The sequence below is a fragment of the Mus pahari genome, chromosome 16, assembly GCF_900095145.1.
Source record: "Mus pahari chromosome 16, PAHARI_EIJ_v1.1, whole genome shotgun sequence".
NCBI classification, from domain to species: domain Eukaryota; kingdom Metazoa; phylum Chordata; class Mammalia; order Rodentia; family Muridae; genus Mus; species Mus pahari.
In genome coordinates, this window is record NC_034605.1 from 51,436,565 (window position 1) to 51,455,981 (window position 19,417).

Below are 19,417 nucleotides of genomic sequence, written 5' to 3' on the forward strand. Positions count from 1 at the left end.
CACACACACACACACACACACACACACACACACACACAAAACCCAACAATATAATCACTTCTGGCACAAGTTGCTTTCAACAAATCTGGCGGCTATCTGACTTCATTTTCCCTGTAAATTTTGGCCTTTTTGTGTGGTTATCTATTTTTTTCCCTTTCCCTTTAAAATCCAGTATTTTTAAAAAATTTTTTTCAAAACGTGTTCTTGGTTCTTTGTGATCTTTACATCATGTACCCCACTTATCTCCCCCTCAGCCCCCTCCACTCTACCCCCCCCCCGCCGCCCCATACTTGCTGCAGCAGGTGGGGGACAGGGCTATCTTTCCTGCTCTCATGACCCTAGGCTAGCTCTCCTGCCTGGAGCAAGTGGTGAGGGGAAAAAGGGGAGGAGGGAAGAGAGTAGCTCTCCCTAGTCCACACCACCACAGGGAGACTAGTGGTAGGGTCAGCTCTCCCATACCTTTATCCTCCCGGCCTGCTCACCCACAACTCCCGAAATGCTCTGCTCTCCCAAGTACTGCAGCTGGCTAGAGGCTGAGTCATCTTTCAGATTCTCACGCCTCTAGGCCCAGCTGTCCCATGAAGCCCAGGTGAGGGGTGGGCTCAGTTCTGCACAGCTCTCAGACTGCAACTAGTTCCTAGTGGCAGCCCAGACCAGGGATGCCTGCTTGTCCTTTGGTGGTAACAGATCCATACTGTTGGACCCAGACTTGGACCCCAGTGTCAGCACAGGCCAGGACTCCACCATGGTCCCAGGTGGCATCACCAGCTACTCACATCAGGCTGTTCCTCATTACCGTTGAGTATCGAGCTTGGCCTCCCTTCATTGTGCCCGCATCCTTCGGTTTCTCTTCCATATCTCCACCTCTTACTTGCTCCTCTTAGTAACCCCCGAGGTCTCTGAGTGTCTAGCTTTGTTTCAGGAGTCATCTCAGGAGTGCTTTGACCTGCGCCAGGCAGGAGTCATCTCAAGCGTGCTCTGCCCCTTCCAGATCCCGGTGTGCCAGACTGCTGGTCATCTCAGGCTCGTTCTGTCTTGGCCCCAGGGGGCCCATCTGATGGACATGTCAGGCCTGCTCTTCCTGTCCTCCCAAGTGGCCATCTGTCTTGGGCGCATTCCTGCTGGGGGACCCTTGGTCTCAAGTGGGGGTTCTTCTAGTCTCTGGCTTGCTTCCTGCCCTGTGAATCTTTCCAGGCCTGCCTGGCACTAAGGTGGTGATTGTCTCAGGCTAGCTCCTTGTCTGGACTCCCTGGTGCCAGACTGGAGGAGGTCTCAGGCTCACTTTTTTTTTTTTTTTTGGGGGGGGGTTGTTAGACTACTAATTATTCAGATGTCCATAGATCAGAACATTGAGCATAGACATAACCTTTCTCCTCTCTGCCACCTACTGACGCACAGGTGACACAGCAGCCATATCTGCAAGGCCTCTAGGGGCAGCAGTAACTTTTCTAGAATATTCCTCATTGTTATTCAAATGGGTGGAGTGATTTAAAAAAAAGAATACAGTTTTAAGTTGTATTTCATCAGATAAGAATGTTTTAAAAGTTATCTTGCTCTGTGTGTGTGTGTGTGTGTGTGTGTGTGTGTAGGCATGTGCATGCCATGATACACATGGAGGTCAGAGGACCTCTCCTGAGGGAATGGAACTCAGGTCGCCAGGTTTGTCTGTGTAGCCGGTGCTTTTGCACAGAGAACTAGCTCACTGATCTTTAAGTTCACTTTTTTTCATGTCTTCCTTTTATCGAAGCAGTTCATTTCTGAAATTTGCAAATATTAAATTTCGCTAGGTTCTTATAGCAGTCTCACATCAACTATAAGTTTATTAATTGAAAAAATATATTCTCATTACCTACAGGGTTATTCTGTACACTAAACCATTAAAAATTTTTTATTCTTTTAATAAGTTTATATGGGATGAGAGTATGGCTCTCTACTGCTACTTGTCTATTTTGATTTTGATTTTTTAAAATTTTTATTCATGTGTATGAGAGTTTTTGCCTGTACGTTTGTCCTTTTATCACGTTCATGCCTAGAGCCCGCAGAGTCCACAAGAGAGCATTGGATCCCTAGGAACTGTGAAGTGTGGATGGTTGTGAGGTACCATGTAACTGATAGGGACCCAACCTGAGTCTCCTGCAAGAGCAACAAGTGCTCTTAGCATCTGAGTCACTCTGTCTCTCCCTTCTCACCAACTGAATCTACGTCCAGCATCACCTCCTCTGTGGAGGGCTTCTCTTGGGTTGGTTTTGAAGATTTCTAGAGATCCTCTACTGTTAGGCATCCCTGATACTTCATTGTATGTGTATGTGTACACATGTATGCACACAGGCACACGTGCACATGTGTATGCATACATGGGAAGCTCTGAGGACATTCTCTGGTGTTCTTCTTCAGTTACTGTCCACATTTTTGTCTGAGATGGTCTCTTCCTGGCTTGGAAATCGCTGATTAGGCTAAGCTGGCTGGCCACTGAGACCCGGGGATCCACCCACCCCTGCCTCCCCAGCCCTGGGATTGAGAGCAGACACCACCATGCCCAGCCTTTTGACATGGGTTCAAGAGAAGGAGCTCAGGCCTTTGTACCTGCATAGCAGGCACTAACTGAGCTATCTCCCTAGCCCCCTTCTGAGGACTTCACATTTCTCTGAGGTATCTGTAAGGCTCAAACTGTTTCCGGAATCCTAAGATAGCATGTGGACTTTTCGTTCTCATGAATATACTGGGGGACTCTCCAGCTGCAGCGTGGCATGTGACACTCTTAACAGATCGCACGAAGCGGCAGCTAGCCGTGAGAATCCAGCTGTCTTTTCTTAAATAAGAGACTTGGAAAAAAATTTTAAGTCATGCTGTTGTCAGCGTTCCATTGCTGGGGGAAAAAATATCTGACAGGATTATTTTAAAGAAAGATTTATGGGACAAAAGGTCCACGGTTCAAAGGCTTCTTCTATCTCTGGGGACTTGGCCACACTAGCTGGGTCTGTCAAAGCGCAGTCCTGCAGTGGGAGGAGTGGGAGAAGGATCTGTTCGCCTTGTATACAGGATGCAGAGACGGAGGAAGCAGAGGGAGTCTACAGTCCCAGTCCCGATTATCTCTTCCAAAGATACGGCCCCAGTGACCTAACTTCTTCCATCAAGCTGCACTGCCTAAAAGTTCTGCCACCCCCAACAGCGCCGCGGCTCGCTGCAGCCATGACCAGTGAGGGTGAGCAGCAGTGGCTAAGGACGAGCCTGAGCAGCAGCCGGGAAGGCCTGCAGGATACTAGTCTGCCTCCCCAAGCTTTCACAACAGCTTGGAAGATCTCGGCACTGCCTCTTAGACGCTCGCCCTGGGTTTTGTTTTGTTTTGTTCTGGAACTCACTCTGTAGACCAGGCTGGCCTCGAACTCAGAAATCCACCTGCCTCTGCCTCCCAAGTGCTGGGACTAAAGGCGTGCGCCATGCCCGGCTTGCCCTGGGTTTTGATGAATAGTATTGGGCTTCCTTCTGGACACATTGAGCTTATCACGAGTGCCTGGTGTGGCGCTCGGTGCTCTGCTTCCTGCTTATGAATTCTGGTTTAAATGATTTCTTCTCCCGCTTTACTAAAAGCACCCAAGAGAAGCCAGGCAGCATCCAGAACACTTTGGGGCTTGGAAATTTCTTTGACAGAAGAAATCTGCTGAATATAGGAGCTCTCAATTCCTACATTCTGATGTCTAGAAATGTCTAGAACAGGCTCCATGCTAGAGTGCTTTGAGATGTTAATATTAGTAATCAAGCTTGTAATTAAAAAAAAAAAAAAAAACCACGCTTAACAATGCCCAGCTCTCGAGAGAAATCAGGACCACTTTACAAATTGCAGCCCACAGAACCAGTGTCACTTATGAATTTGGTTTACTCGATAAAGTCACACACTGTGAAAAGATAAATATCTTCTGTTTCTGGTGTAGCCCACTTACCACACGACTGCTGAGAATGAGTTAAGGCTATAGCATCAGTCATGGATATACAACTCCAGAACTATTTACTGCAGGTCTTCATTAACCAAGCTCCCAAGCTACCTCTGCACTTTGACTTGTCACCGCAACACCCTGCTTCTTTGCTGGTTTCTTAATAACTAAAGAATCATTTTACCGCTATCCAGGCTGGGAGGTCAGGCTAAGGTGCAGGTCCCTTGTGGGAGGGCTGACTTCTGCTGCCAAGATGGACATTTCAAGCTGGGGCTGGGGCTTCGGGGAGAACATGGTGTCTTCACCTGGCAGAGAGGAAAGTAAGTTAGACTAGCTGGTGGTGGCAGGAACTGGTCATGAGGACAGATGTGAGCAGCTTTGCAGGGGCTCTCCCTCAGCACAGTTGCTGTGGGGCTTCAGTCCCCACCGTGTGGATGTAGTGCCCATTTGGACCATGGTACCTTGGCTCCTGGATAAAGGGACACATGCCTACGTGGTTCCCATGTCCCACAAGGCCCAGCACAGAACAGGCACATGCCTTGCTCAAACAAAACAAAACAAAACAAAAGCAAAAAGCAAAAAGCAAAAAGCAAAAACAAAAAACCCAAGCCCCTTACATTTGTAAAAGAAACCAGTGTGAAAGTGTAGGATGGTCTTTCGCATGATGGTCATCTAAGCTAGACCTTACCAAGACCCAGGGGATATCTCCCTGCCAGTCACAGGGACATTTAATATTAGGTTGAACAACACTGAATGCTCAGTTTGACCATTTCTTCCCTACAGAAATGGTCCTTCTACATGAATCTGAAATCAAAAGCCTGGGTGTTTTTAATTTTTTTCTTTCGGGGCTGGGATTGATGGCTCAGTGGTTAAGAGTGCTAGCTGCTCTTCCAGAGGACCCCAGTTTAATTCCCAGCAACTACATTGGCTCACAACTCACTGTAACTCCTGTTCCAGGGATCTGTCACCTTCATATAGACATGCATGCACAAGTGGTTTAGCCACTGAATATTTCCCAAGCCCCCCCCCTTTTTAAGAACAAAATGAAAAAAAATCACAAGAAATCAAAGGGTAGAGGGCTGGAGAGTTAGCACAGCCCTCTCTATATTATATCCTGTTCATGTAGAGGACCCGAGTGTGGATTTCAGCACCCATACAGCGGTTCACAACCTCCTATAACTACAGTTCCAGATCTGATGCCTCTTCTTGCCTCTGTAGATACTGAACTTATATGTGTAAGCACATGTGCTTGCACACATTCACACACACACACACACACACACACACGGAAATAAAGTCTTATTTAAAATATGGTAGGGACACTTGACTAGTACATACACAGGCCTGGGTTTGATCCCCGACACTGCACACACCAGGCATAATCTTAGTACTTGGGAGGTGTGGATGAGAATTCCTGGAAAGAAGCTGTGTCTTTGAGGACTGACTGACAGATTAGCACTGCAGTACTGTGGAGAGATCACACATGTTGTGGGTCCAGGGGCTCATTACCTTATACTGGGCTAAGTTCTGGCCCTTTGGAACAGCTGGTCCATGTTCTGCCTGCACTGGAACCTATATCTTGTGAACAACAGATAAAAGCATTTTTTTGAATCTGTTAACTTAGCAGACCACTAGCTTTCACCAACCCAGAAGCTAAGAATGCCATCACACAGAATCTTGGGCTTATAGAAAAGTTCCCCCGTCTTGCTGTTCCTGCCTCTCTGATGTACCCACCAATGTAGTTTAAATTTAAGACTTTTAAAAAAATATTTAAAACATTATTAGACTGTATCCACATTAGATCACAGAATTTGGAATAACCTGTCTGTGTTCCAGGGCCATGGTCACTCTCATATGCTCCAGAATAAACCATGCCTTTTATTTCTTTGAGGTGGGAGCTGGTTCTTTCCGTGACTGAGGTGAAGGTGGGATGATCGTAAGCACATCCTCAGCAATGTAGAGTTCAAAGCCAGCCCTGAATACTGGGGACTCTCTCCCACTCACCCACATATCCATCCATCAGACACAAACCGCAGGCTAATGGTTAGGTTACATAGTAAGAATGAGGTAAGTAAGTATGAGTCACTGTGGATACATAAAACTTAATTTACAAGAGGTGTCAGGATATTTCAATCTTCTTGGCTTCTCTCACCCTTCTTGCCCTCTTGAAGCCAGACCACAGGGGGCGTATGACATTCCTCCAGGTCCTTCTGTCTCAAGAAACCATCTCCTTCCCTGTAATGATCCCTGGGTCTCCGGACAACTCATTGTAAACTGGCACAAGATCCTGGAAATGTCAGCACCTGCCCGCCTTCTAGACTCATATCTGCACCTGTAACAGCATGGCATGTTCACACAAAACTGGAAAGCTGGCCAAAGATATGATAAAGTAAATGAGCACAGAGGATGAGTTATGCAAATAAACAAATTCTGCAGCAGGAGCAGCAATCCTTCCCAGGGGGCAGTTAGCGAGTCTAGAGGGCAGCAGGAACCGACAGCAGCGAGAATCACGTACTTCACTTGGTGAGTGTGGTATGCTGGATGGAGACCGGCCCACGGTGCTGGCTTTGCCTTCTCCTCTGTGTGTGTGTGTGTGTGTGTGTGTGTGTGTGTGTGTGTGTGTGTGTGTGTATGTGTCACCCTCTAATGGAATCCAGTGCTGGCAGTGCTCCAGGGCACTGGTGTCATGAAGGTGCTCTCGACTGATGGTCCACCAGTCAAGAGCCACAATGCTTTCAGGGTGCTAAGGGGAATGAGGTACTTCCTGTCCTCAGTCTGGGGTGCTCTCAGTTGCTTTTTCTTAAGCCACATTTGCAGCCTTAAAACTTCTTCAATAGGTGACGTTTTTATCCTTTTGGCTAGAAAGAAGTCTTTGTTCATTTAGACAGAGGAAGGCTGAATCTTGTCTGCCTGAACTTTGTTTTAAAACCTATTCCTCTTAGAGCCTGCTCTCCATCACGGCCCACTGCTCCTGAAGGTGAGCACAGCCAGCAAACTCGACTGCTAACTCAGTTGAGAGCCACCCCTTCCCTGTATCCCAGGAGAATGCACAATGCCCAAGAGCACTATAGTGAAGAACCACAAGACGGGGCAGTGGTTGGTCCTTTTCATCTTTATTCAAATAAGCACAATACCCGCACAGAGCCTGACAGTGTCTTCTCAGGCCGCTGTATTTGGATTTTCTGACATGCAGTGGTGTCAGCACATGACGGTTGCAGAACTTAAAACAAGTGTTGCAAATGCACAGGCGCAGCTGGCTTTAGGGAGGGAGGGTGACAGAGGTCCACAGTGTCACTTGTCCGTTCAGGGCTGACAAAAGGTGGGGACAAGCATTCTCTTTGAATATCAGCTTTTAGGATGTACACAGGAGACAGAGTGCACGGATTCCCTTTCGTTAGGCTAGGCCCTTGAAAAGATACTTCAGCACCGGGTAAGCCGGTTCATTAACCACCACCGTATTTCCTTTCCCAAGAAGAACATTCAAAGTGAAGGAAACTGCACTTGGTTTTTGTCATCAGAGTAGGTGAGGCTAATGATGCAAATAGTTCTGGATACACTAGACTATAATTCAGAAATGGATGAGTTAGGGAGATTTCATTTGTTCTAATTCAGTCTTGCTTGTTTCCTAAAATTCTGAGAATCAGAGTTAATCCCTTAGTTTGAATTGGTCTAGTTACCACCTTTGTTAAGAAAGCTATCATGGCGGGAGGCAGAGGCAGGCGGATTTCTGAGTTCGAGGCCAGCCTGGTCTACCAAGTGAGTTCCAGAACAGCCAGGGCTATACAGAGAAACCCTGTCTCGAAAAACCAAAAACCAAAAACCAAAAAAAAAAAAAAAGAAAGCTATCATGGCATGGGCTCTTCTACTCCTATGTATTAATTCAATTTAAATAAGGCCTCAATTGCTGATTACCTGTTTAATCTAAAGTTTGACCAGTCACCTGTCCTTATTTGAAGCAAGTTACGGTGAAATTCAACTTAAAAATTATAATCCTTACAGCAAAACAGCCGCTAGCAACAGAGGCCGAGGCAGGCCGAGGCAAGTGGGCTTGTGAAAGGGCAGCTTTGGGGCTGGGCACAAGCCGGGCAGCAATGCCAGCACTCCTGACAGAAAGTGGCTGGCCTGGCTTGCTCTAGCTCTGGGTGGCCTGTGCAGGATGGTCACACTGCCCCCAGTGAGCAGGGCTGGCTAGCAGTTGCCCCCTGGTACTGTTGTCTTTTCTGCACAGTCCTGGGGAGGACAAGAGCCACTTCTGCTCCTTAGCAGCTGCCCATCCTGTCCGTTTCTCTGTACAGCAGTGACCTGGCTCAGCAGCAGGCTGGGGAAGCAGAATAAGGTTTCTGGGTTGAGAGCTGCTCCCTCCCCTGACAGCCAAGGGAGAGGTTGTCTGGAACCTGACACAGAGCAAGTCTACTTTCTACAAGTACAAAATTCTAGCCACTCCAGCCAGTCTACTCAGGTAAAATGAACTGCTGAATCACTGAAAATAATATTCCTTGAAAGACTTTGCCACATCTGTAAAAAAATAAAAGAAGAACAAAAGGCTTCAAAGTTTTTAAAAAAAAGTACTTTAAAATGTATTAATAGCCTTCTTAGTAATAAATATAAAACTGTTTAAGACACTTGGTGACTATCTTAGGTCATATCTCTGAGGGAGGGGACACATGTCTCGGGAAGGATAGTGAGGTTTTACCACTAAAATGATCTATTTGGTTAAAAACTCCACAAAGAGTTTTGTCCAAAAAAATAACTGTTTTGAAAGGGTTATTTTTTCCTCCAAAATGTCAAAAAGAGTAAGGACACAGATAGAACATACTTAAAATGTCAACACAACAGTATCAATTCAGTGAATAAATAAAGTGGCACCAACTTTATGGCAATTTTTCAAGACACAGTTCAAAGATATTTTAAAATAAACAACTAAAAGAGGAGCCGTCGTCCTCAGGACAGGAGCCTGCACTGACGATGGCTGAGACAAGGAAACATTGCCAGCACTGGTCCTCGGGTGGGCGGCGGGGGAGCAGAAGCACCACCCTCAGGAGGGGTGGATGCTTGTCCAGAGAAGAAAGCCTCAGGAGAGGCTGTCTTTTGCCATTTTTCTCTTTTCTTCCAACGTGTGCTTGAATATTTTTTTCAAGGTATCATAAACTATTGGTCCGTTTTCAGAATCAAAATTAACCTGGTGACAAAGAAAATTTTTATTTAAGACTCTGTAGTAAAAAAAAAAAAAAACTAACATGTTTCTGTTTGCAAAGAGAAAAAGGATTTGGAAAAACAACAACAACAATGATTTATATAAAAATACATATAGTTAAACACATATGCTAAGTTTCATACATTTAGCTGAAAGACTAAGTTAGAGACGTCACCCACGTCCGTACCAAACCTTTGACTGAAAACTCATTCAATGTCACCCCTGGAGTTTAATACAACCCAGGCAGGAGCCACCAGGGCCGTCAGCAGCAATGTGAAGCTGAGACTGACCACCAGTGCTGCAAGAGAACCTTGCACTGTCCCAGGGGAAGGGATGGGTGCCCTACTGAGAGGGAATCGGGATCCTAGTGCAGCTTCTCCCTCCACAAACCGCTCCTTCCTGGACAAAAAAATTACACGGGAAAGGCTGTTCACTTCATCAGCAACACAAGGGATGCAGGATGCTGCTCTACTTGTTTGCCAGTGTCTTGCTGATGGCATCCACAAGGCTCACGCATCAGAAATAAACAACTGCATTTCTCCTAGAAGTATTTATTTCATATTTTTGTAGGTACCAACTTGAAAAGTTTGGACAGTTAACTCTGCTTAGATGGTTCTTATTTAAACCCAAGGTGGAACTGGCTGGACATGCAAATACTTCTGACTCCTATGAGAATAGGATTTAAAAGGACTTGTGGAATACCCAGCTGATTGTTTCTTTGCTCCCACATTATTTTTCAATAACCTGACAGGTCAGCTTTGTCCTGATAACATGGTTAGGAAACCCTGTAACTACTTATAAAACACAGTTGCATTACAGGAAAGAGCTGAACGTTTTACTTGAGAAAGGAAGCTGCTCTTTGGATCCCTGACTTACAGAGGTGGTGTGACTGCTGTGGCGGACACAGGGACTCACCTTGGTGAAAGCTTTAATGGCATGTGAAAGGCAAGCTTCCTCCACCTCCACAGGAAGCGTCTGCAGGCTCACTATGCAGTGCAGCACACAGAGGATGGTCTGGTACTGCCCCTGTGGACACAGATTATCATTACAGAGGGCTTGATAAGACCAAGTGCACGAGCTTCAGTAGGATCCAGTCTGATCTCGCTGGGATACCCACCATAAACCATGAGCAGGCTGCTCTACCGTGCCTTGTCTGTAAAAGGGTCCTTCATCTCCAAGCACTATCAAGATGGCCAGAGGTGAGAATGGAATTACTTCCCGAAGGGATTGTTCTGGAACTAGTTGATAGCTTCCTGATATTCTTTTCTACTTCATACATATATATGCTATATAGATGTCTGCTCACATACATACGTTCCCCTTTAAAAATTCTAAGGAGTGCATATTCCAATTTGCATTTTAGTTTTTATTGACACAGGCTCACAGTAAGTAGAAACAAAACTGACAAGGTGGATAGTTATAACACAGCCCCGCTTAAGACCCACACAAATCACCGTGGCCTCTGCCACAGCTGCTCACCTACTCAGGAAACAACAATCACATCTTTTTGTTTTGCTTTGTGTGGGGACAGAGTCTTACTATGTAGCCCTGGCTGGCTTGGAAATCACTATGTAGCCCAGGCTGTCCTCAGACTCAGAGATATGCTTGCCTCTGACTCTTGTGAAGGGATTAAAGGTATGCACTACCACCCCTGGCAAAATACCACACTTTTAAGACAAAATAAAATCTAAAATTTAATGACATCTGCTACATTAAAATTTACACTGAAAAGATTTAAAAAGCAAGGTTGGAAGAATTTAATGTGACTCTTCCAAAATTCACACAGTAGAAATGATTCCTGAAAGTGTGTTCATCTCCGTCTCAGCTGCAGACAGCTTCCTTGTAGGGGTGGGCATCAGACCTGGGCCCTTGTGATGCTACACAAAGGATCGACTATGGAGCCAATTTCCCAGCTTGGTGTTTTGAAACAGTCTTGCTGCACACTACAAGATGTCCTGGAATCCAGTATGTAGTCCAGGCTGGCCTCAAACTTACAATCCTCTTTCTACCTCCTGAATGCTGGGATTACAAGCATTCACTGCCATTACTGTTTGCTGAATGCATACTTTGTTTATCAGTTTTGCTGTGTCTACAGTGCTGCAGGTCAAATCCAGGGCCTCGCACACACGAGATGAGTTCTCTATCACTGAGCCACATCCCAGCCCCAGTTTATTCTCTATCTTAGAAAAGGTGCTCAATTAGGGGGTGGAGAGACGGCCCCATGGTTTGAAATTCACACTGCTCTTGCAGAGGACCCGAGTTCAGTTCCTAGAACCCACAGCAGGCAGCTCACAAAGGCCTGTAACTCCAGCTCCAGGGGAATCGGATGCCCTCTCCTGTCCTCTGTGAGCACTGCATGCAAACATACAAACTTGCACACAGACCATACACATAGAACTAGGGCATAAAAGAAAAGAAAACTCACTGGGTTAGACATAAATAGAGAATTCATTCTTTTGGTAATGGATTTTTGCACATGTCTGAAGCTTATACTGAGGCCTTAATTATCCTCATTAGCTGGTCCAATTGCTACTTTACCTTCTCTAGTAAAAACAGGGCTTCAGCAGCATCTGCTTGTCTGCCGACCAGCATGTCCACATCCTCTTTGGTGATTACAGGCTCTTTCAGTTGCTCAACCCAAGACCACATCAAACTGCACAAGATGAAAGGGTCTCTCTCACCGCATATTCGTTCCCAGGCTCCCTCTCGGGAATTTAGTTCTTTCTACAAAGGAAGAGGGAGAGAGGGATGGATCTGGGGGAAAGGGAGGTGTATGGCCCCTAACTAGAGGATCCATAAGCACTTACAGAGTCAAGGCTGGGCTCTGAGGTGCAACCTGGACCCTCCCCGGGGCCTGCACCTCCAGGTAGTGGCACTTGGCTAATACAGGAGCTTCCCCAAGCCCAGGCTCATCCCTGTCACAAACAGGGTTAACTAACTACTGAGAGAAAAGCCACTATACTGTGTGGCCCTGACTGATTCAAAGTCCATAGAAGTAGCTCAAAACAGAGTCTTTTTTCTCCGGCATCTTGTAAACAAAACAGAACTCTGGCTGCAAATGAAGTAAAATGGTAGATTAAAATAAGAACCCACTTATAAGTTAATCTGGGATCTCAGCTAAACCTTTTAACCGAAACTTCAAAGTTTGTGTGTGTGCACACACGCACACACGTGCACACACACAGAGCATTCCATTAAAGCCAGTAAATGTGGTATATATTTTTCCATGTGCCTGTTAGAATCCTACAGAGCAGGCAATGGGTCCAGCACCCTGAGATCTTGGAAGTTCAAATATGAGTTTATTTATTTGTGTATGTGCCTGCACATGTGTGCATGCATGTGCATGTTACGTGTGTGTGTGTGTGTGTGTGTGTGTGTGTGTGTGTGTGTTTGAGTGTGTGTAGACCAGAAGACAACTTTGTGGAGCTGCTTTTCTCTTTCTATTATGTGGTCCTGGAGAACAGACTCAAGCTTAGAGGGATTCATCTTTAATGAGTCATACTGCCAGACTCACATGAGATCCTAAGACTTTACCTTATAAAAATGAGTTTAAAAATTTCTGAGATCAGATTTAGGTTTTGGTAAATTGAATAAAAATGTTCAATTGTAAAAAATGAAGTAGTTATTAATATCCATTTAGTTGTCCAGTAAATTCTTGCAGCATGTACCACAATGTGATAGCATCAGTAGCACAGGACTTATTTCTAACTTTCATAGCAACTCCCAGAGAGGCTCCTCGCAGATAAACACTGAGGTGGAGACAAGCTTGTGCAGAGCTGAAGGCCTGAGAACGGAGGAAAGTGCTCCATTAGCTTGCTCACCTTACTCCACTGGCCATGGCATAGGAACCCGCTAGGCCCATGTTTCCCTTTCTCTTACAAACAAGCCCATACTTGGAGCTGTCCATCTCACACATTGTGTACAGATACCCCTGCCTATCTCACACACTGTGTACAGTACAGAATAGCCTTTAATTTAATCTTAGGGCTATATAAGAAAATAAACTGGGCAGAACAAAGCTATCTTGTGAAATAAGTACTGCCCCATGGTGCTGACTGGAGCTTCCCATGGAGGCAGAGATGTAAGAGAGACTGACTAGCGAAACTGTACTCTAGCTCTGACACATCACCCATGGCCTCTGGGAAGCCACTTGACCTCTGGAGTCCTTAGTTTTCTCACCGGTGACATGGAATTCATAACCCTAACAAGGAGTCTCTAAACAGTCCACCTGAGTCTAGGGTTACTGTGAGAAGCACACGGCGTATTCACAAATGGGTTAGCTAGCAAGGCAAACACAGCATTATGCCGTTCAACATGGTTGCTTTATCACTTCCCATAGTACCACTGGCTTGTTTAGGTACTCAGAGTTGTGAAATAAATCTAAGATGGTAAGAAGGTAAAAGGCTCATGGCTCCAGAAAATGTTTTTATGCATTAAACAGCCTGTCTCCGACCAAACCTGCATCTTTTGGTTGTTGTTTGAGACAGGGACCTGGAATTCTGTGCAGATCACAGAACCTGCAAAGACTCGACTGTTCCTGCCTCACGGGCCTTGATTAAAGCTCCGGACCCAAACCCATCTTATGTCATGTGGGCACTTGGTTGAGGGGCATGCAGGGCTGACCCAGAAGTAGCCCCATGACGTACTTTACACAAAGACCCTCCCATTCGCTAGCTCCTAACGTACAGTAACACATGTGAAATATTTGCTGACTGGAGGAGAGGCTTTGGTTTTTTCTCAGTTTAGAGTGAGGAATAAAGAAAATGTATTTGGAAGGAGAACTGTTTGGGTTTCATTAGGTAAGTAAGCACTTTAATCCAGGAGAGTTGTATTTGGTTTTCTCCACTGTAAGTCAGCATGAGGTCCAAACTTAATTTCCTGCCTCAGGAGAGCTGCTAGCTTCTTGTTTCACTGGGTGGTGGAGTGTGGAAGAGTATCAGTCACTTTAATAGCGAGAGCTGAAGAGACGACTCGGGGTGAAAGCGTGTGCTTCCAGAGGACCCGAGCTTGATTCCCGGCACTTATATTGGGGGGGGGGGTCTTAGAAACACCTACCATTTCAGCTCCAGGGAAAGCAGACATGCTCTCTGAGGGCACCTCTATGAAACTGTATATACCCTGCCCTGCAAATACACATAATTAACAATAAAATAAATAAAGTCTTTCAAGTAATCCATACAAGAGTACCGGTGCCTATTCAGGATGTCTCTGAGTCTAAAAGCCCGCCCGTCAGTGCCAAGCTGGGGCAGGTTCTGTTTCTCTGACTGAGTTTTTAGAGGCCCATCCTTTTCTAGACAAGGTAGTCTCCCAGATAAACAATGCACAGCTAAAGACCGTCTTCCCACTAAAAGTAAAGCACAAGAGAGGAGGTAGAATGTAAAGGCCCACATTCTTAAGTGAGCTGAGAGCTGGTTTCCAGGTCCCCGTCAGATGGAACAGAAGCCCAAGGCATTTAAACAAAATACAAATACCTGCCACATCTCCACTTTCCTTTTCACTTCCTCCTTTTCAACAAACTCATTTAAGTTTGCCAGGGCTTTGGCCGCCAGTACTCTCCTTGCTTCAGCGCTCAGATCAGGCTCCAGACCAGCATGTGGCACTGCCTCAGACAGGTCTGTGCTGTCTTGGGTTTCCTGTCCGTAGGGGAACTGCGCCTTAGGACTGGAGCCACAGTTCAGAGGGCTACAGGGGCTCCTGCCCATCTCGTGAACAGGGCCTGGAACCCAGCCACCAGGAGCCTCACACCGGCAATGGGTGACCTGCTCTGGATCCTTATGGCTATTTGTGAAGTTGGGCGGCACTGGTTCTCCAGGATTTTGTGAACAAGAGACACCCACAGAGAAGGTTCTGCTCCGCTGTACTTCCCTCGGAATGTCCTTCCTGCACAAAAGCAGTGATCCCTCATCCTTCGGTCCTTCTAAGCCGCCACACTTTGACGGAGTCCAGAAAGAAAATGTATTTTGGACCAATGCTTCCTTATTAAAACCTAGCTCTGGAGTTGGTGGCATGTAGTAATGGCTCGTGGGCTTCTGGTGCTGGAGACTGTGGTCTAGCAACTCCTGCGCAGGCACTGTCCAAGGTGTCTCCCCTTGCTCCAGGATGGCTTTGGCTCTCTTTAAGTCTGAGTCGCTGTAGCTGAGCTGTCTTTTCAGATGTGTCAGGGGCTGAAGGCACTCAATATTCCTCCTCTTCCAGAGGGGATCAAACTCATGCTCATTGGAGAGAATCCCATCCTGATTCTCAAACTCGGCCACCTCTGCAGTGGGGTTAAATGGGTCAGGCACATCACTGTTTTGCCTGAGTAACTCCTGGTCCAGCTGCATTGTGACCATCTCAGACACAGTCTTCTCGATTTCGGCAGAGAGCTCAGGTCCTTCTAGCATGCTCTTCATTACCACTGGCCGGTTCTCAGCCAAGTCAAGCAGCAGTTTGCAAACCAGGTGGATGATCTTTGGCACGTACTTCAGAAGTCGTGCCTCGTAACCATGAAGCAGATGACGCTGGCGAATCAGGTACTGGGCTAAGGTAACAGCATGTGCTTTGGGGTCACAGCAAGAGAAAATATTACGGAGTGGAGCCAGGAACTGAGTGAATTCCCGTACACAGAGCAGCTGTCCTCTTGTTTGTATGGAATTGGGGCGTTTTGCCCGAACAAATATAATTGCTTGGTCAGCAGTCATTCTTGTTGCAAAAACTAAATAACATGCTATTAGCACACCTAAACAGTAAAGAAGAGTAGTATGAGAAAAGTCTCATTAACCCATCAGTCTTTAATGACTGAAAACTTGCATACTGTTAAGAAAGCATGTAAACATAAGCACACTGGAGGCACAGTAACAGTGACCACAGCCAGGCTGGGCTCATGTAGCACTGGGCATCAAATCCAGGGCTTTATGCATGGATAAAAGCTTCCTTTATGGCAAGCACCCTGCCATCTGAGCTAAACCCCCAACTCCTCAAGCATTTATTACTACGAAGATTTTGCCATGCCTTTGTGACAGCTCATTCACGTGACCGAGTCAGCTTTGCACTCCAGGGATGTGCTAATACACCACTGGTGGGAAAGGGGTGAAGAGAGGACAGGTGAGTGAGCTAAGGAGCTGCTCTAGGCTCTCCCCTCCTGCCCAGTGCTGGCATGGGAGGAAGCCACATCCTGATTCCGTGTTCCAGTGTCAACAGCTCTTGATATTTCCATCCAGTCCATGACTAGCTCTGCACTTAGGACTTCCTGCTCTGTCATCACTGCTGTCCACTGCCAGCACATCCTTGCTGAGCCTTCTCCCAGGTTGGGGAGGCTTCGCTTTGGGCTTATCTACACTCATAGTACACATCTCTGCCTGACAAGTCTTCTAAAGATTTATTTATTTATTATATGTAAGTACACTGTAGCTGACTTCAGACACTCCACAAGAGGGTGTCAGATCTTGTTAAGGATGGTTATGAGCCATCATGTGGTTGCTGGGATCTGAACTCCGGACCTTCGGAAGAGCAGTTGGGTGCTCTTACCCACTGAGCCATCTCACCAGCCCCTGACAAGTCTTCTAAACTATGTCTATACTAGTCTGTGCTTTAATCCAGACCAGGAGATAACTCTGTTACGTAAGCAAATACTATTAAGGATGTCAGCTGCTACAGCATAATGATTGTTATTCAATAGTTACTTCTTAGTAAGAATTCATAATCAATAAATTCTAATACAATAGCCAACAGATCTTAATGTAAAAGGCAAATCACAGACAACTATACAATTCATAGATTTGCGGACATCTAGTTACATGTGATAACAAGAAACTCTGTGATCTGCATGTCCCTCCAGTTTTCAGTGAATATAATACAGCTTTCTCATGTGAATATAGCACATCTTTAATATAACAGAGTTTTGGCTTTATCCTAAGAGTTACCAATACCTACATGAGCTATATCCTAGCCTAGAGTGCTCCTAGGCAGGTAGGACATCCCAGGCAGGGGATATACACTGAGGTGGTCTTGTCTGACTAAATCACACGACAGTGAAGCTATTGACCCCATGCCCTTTACTTTTCATTATCAGACCAGCAATGTAATGAAGTTTGCTGAGTGTTTATATAAACCACTGATATACATAGAACTCGACATGCAAACAGTTTCCCTTCAAGTAAACAACCCTTACACATGCCAAAGTAGATTGCACATGAAAGATGAAGCCAGACAGCCACAGATGTAATACTGGCACTGCCCCTCACTAAACATAGCAGATTTCTTAAACTGCAGTCTATCCAACTCCTATAGTTGCTAACTACTTCAAAGACAGCAAATGCAAAATACCAGGACATAGCAGGTGAACAGCCTTGCTATTTCAGTTGTTCTTCCAGGTAAGAAAAGTATTTGGGGCAGGAGGGATGGCTGGGTGGTTAAGAGCACTTGCTGCTCTTGCAGAGGGCCCTGGTTTGATTCCTAGCTGCTACATGGTGCTCACAATGATTTGTGGCTCTAGTCCCAGGGGAGTCTGACACCCTCTTTTGACCTCCATGGGCACAAAGCATGCACGTGGTTCATAGGCGCACATGCAAGCAAACATTTGTAGACATAAAAATCAATATTTATGAAAAATAATGTTTAAAAAACACCATTTATTAAAATGCTCCATTTACATAAGCTAGTCAGCTAAGTAGTTTTAAAAACATGCTTCAAACACAATGAGTTTTCAGCTCTAAATTATTCAGAAACACTTATCAATACACGGTTATTATACATGCTTAAGATACTTCCAAAGTTGTTTATTTCTTTAATTTCAAAACTTTGTTATGATCTAAAAGATACTTACTTTAGGATTAGACAATCGTATCCCTACTTATTTAATTATGCCCACAAGACACTAGTGTGGCTTCCTGGACCTCACCTGTGCGGCCAAGCCCCGCATGGCAGTGGACAGCCACTTTCCCTTCCTGTAAGGCAAATGTCATCACCTTTACCATGTCCAAGATGGCAGTGAGGGAAGCCACGCCATAATCCTTCCACCCGAAGTTGTAGAAATAAACTAGGCAGTGAAAGGAAAAAGAAAAACAAAATTAACATGATGAAAAATACTCACAGGACAGTCGAAAAATCAGTTTTAAGACATGGAGAACTCACTGAGTGTTACAATAAGAGGCATTAATTAATTAGTTAGTTAATTAAGGTTTTTGAGACAGGGCCTCACAGTATAGCCCTGGTTGGCCTGGAGTTTTATATTCAAACTAGGATGGTCTTGAACTCACAGGGATCCATCTGCCTCTGCTTCTCGAATGCTGGGATTAAAGGCGTGAGCCACAATGTCCATCTAACAGGAAGTTTCTATTTCTAGGAAGTTTAACTTAACATTTCCTACAAGCACATCCTTTATTACCTAATACGTTTTCTATGAAACTTAGCTGGAAAGAATTATAACGGAGTAGAAATAAAAAATTAAAATGGAGGTAAATAACATGTATTCACATTTAAGAACAGAAATTCTTTAAAAGGCTAATACATGGCTATAGAGTTTACATAGACATAATATAAAGAGAGTCTGATTAGGGTGAAAAGAAAGCTAGACAAATAGCCTCTTAGGAACATGTTCCCAGACAGCATGCTCACCCTGCTCACCGTGGTTTGAACCACCACGCTGAGAGGACTCCTGTGATGAGCTCTGAGCTGTCCATGAGGACATGTTCTTGGAGGGCAAACATAGTCATCTTCCAATCCTCATTGGTCTCTAAGCTATGTGATGTCAGAAAATGAGGACTCCAAGCTTAGGCTGTGTCACACAATTCTTAAGGACAAAATGAGGTCGTCATTTTATCTGACAGGGTACAGGCACTAACTGAATGGAGCCTTCCTACTCTAGCGTCTCCTCCCAGCTCCTCTCTCAGAGGAAAAATGAAGTCCTGTACTCACAACAGCAACATCAAAAGTAGCATCATTAAAGTCAGACTCAAATCCCACGGCTGTGCAGATTCTATTGGTAAGTACTGCCCTTTTAGCCTTCAGCCTGGAAGACAGAGGCAGTGTCCTTTCAGAATGGGATAATTCAAGGTGAAGAAACTTACTGCCAGCCTCCATGAATGCCTCAGGAAGGTAGGTGAAACCGCTTTCTTGTTCCAGAGCGTTCCCACAGCTGGCATGCTCTCCAGGACGCTGCAGGTTGATTATTGTTTTTATGCCTTGGCTTCAAAGAAAAAGGACAATCGGTTATAAGGACCTGGAGTCGTGAAAAATCAGATTTTAGCATTAGTAAAACATTATTAATTGCTCTCAAACTTTTATTTGAACTCAGCTCTTCACTGTTTTTTTTTTT

General features: G+C 45.3%; 1 protein-coding gene and 1 non-coding gene across 5 annotated transcripts in view; both read right to left on the reverse strand.

Moving 5' to 3' along the window:
* Positions 1 to 1,306: 1,306 nt before the first annotated feature.
* Positions 1,307 to 1,438, reverse strand: LOC115065620. Its single transcript, XR_003845395.1, has one exon. It is a non-coding gene; the product is annotated as a small nucleolar RNA SNORA17 (small nucleolar RNA).
* A 6,263-nt stretch (positions 1,439 to 7,701) lies between these two features.
* The window catches only part of Ptpdc1 (protein tyrosine phosphatase domain containing 1), a 50,186-nt gene continuing 38,470 nt past the window's right edge, over positions 7,702 to 19,417 (reverse strand). For 3 of the 4 annotated variants that reach the window (XM_029547614.1, XM_029547615.1, XM_029547616.1), the window contains exons 5-10: positions 19,170 to 19,288; positions 18,002 to 18,139; positions 14,595 to 15,841; positions 11,662 to 11,847; positions 10,039 to 10,149; positions 7,703 to 9,108 (exon numbers count right to left, since the gene is read on the reverse strand). In XM_029547614.1, the coding sequence (XP_029403474.1) occupies positions 9,001 to 9,108; positions 10,039 to 10,149; positions 11,662 to 11,847; positions 14,595 to 15,841; positions 18,002 to 18,139; positions 19,170 to 19,288 (1,909 nt within the window). In that variant the 3' untranslated portion in view covers positions 7,703 to 9,000. Of the gene's footprint in view, positions 9,109 to 10,038; positions 10,150 to 11,661; positions 11,848 to 14,594; positions 15,842 to 18,001; positions 18,140 to 19,169; positions 19,289 to 19,417 lie in introns of all 4 variants that reach the window. The other variant, XM_029547613.1, reaches the window with a different exon arrangement.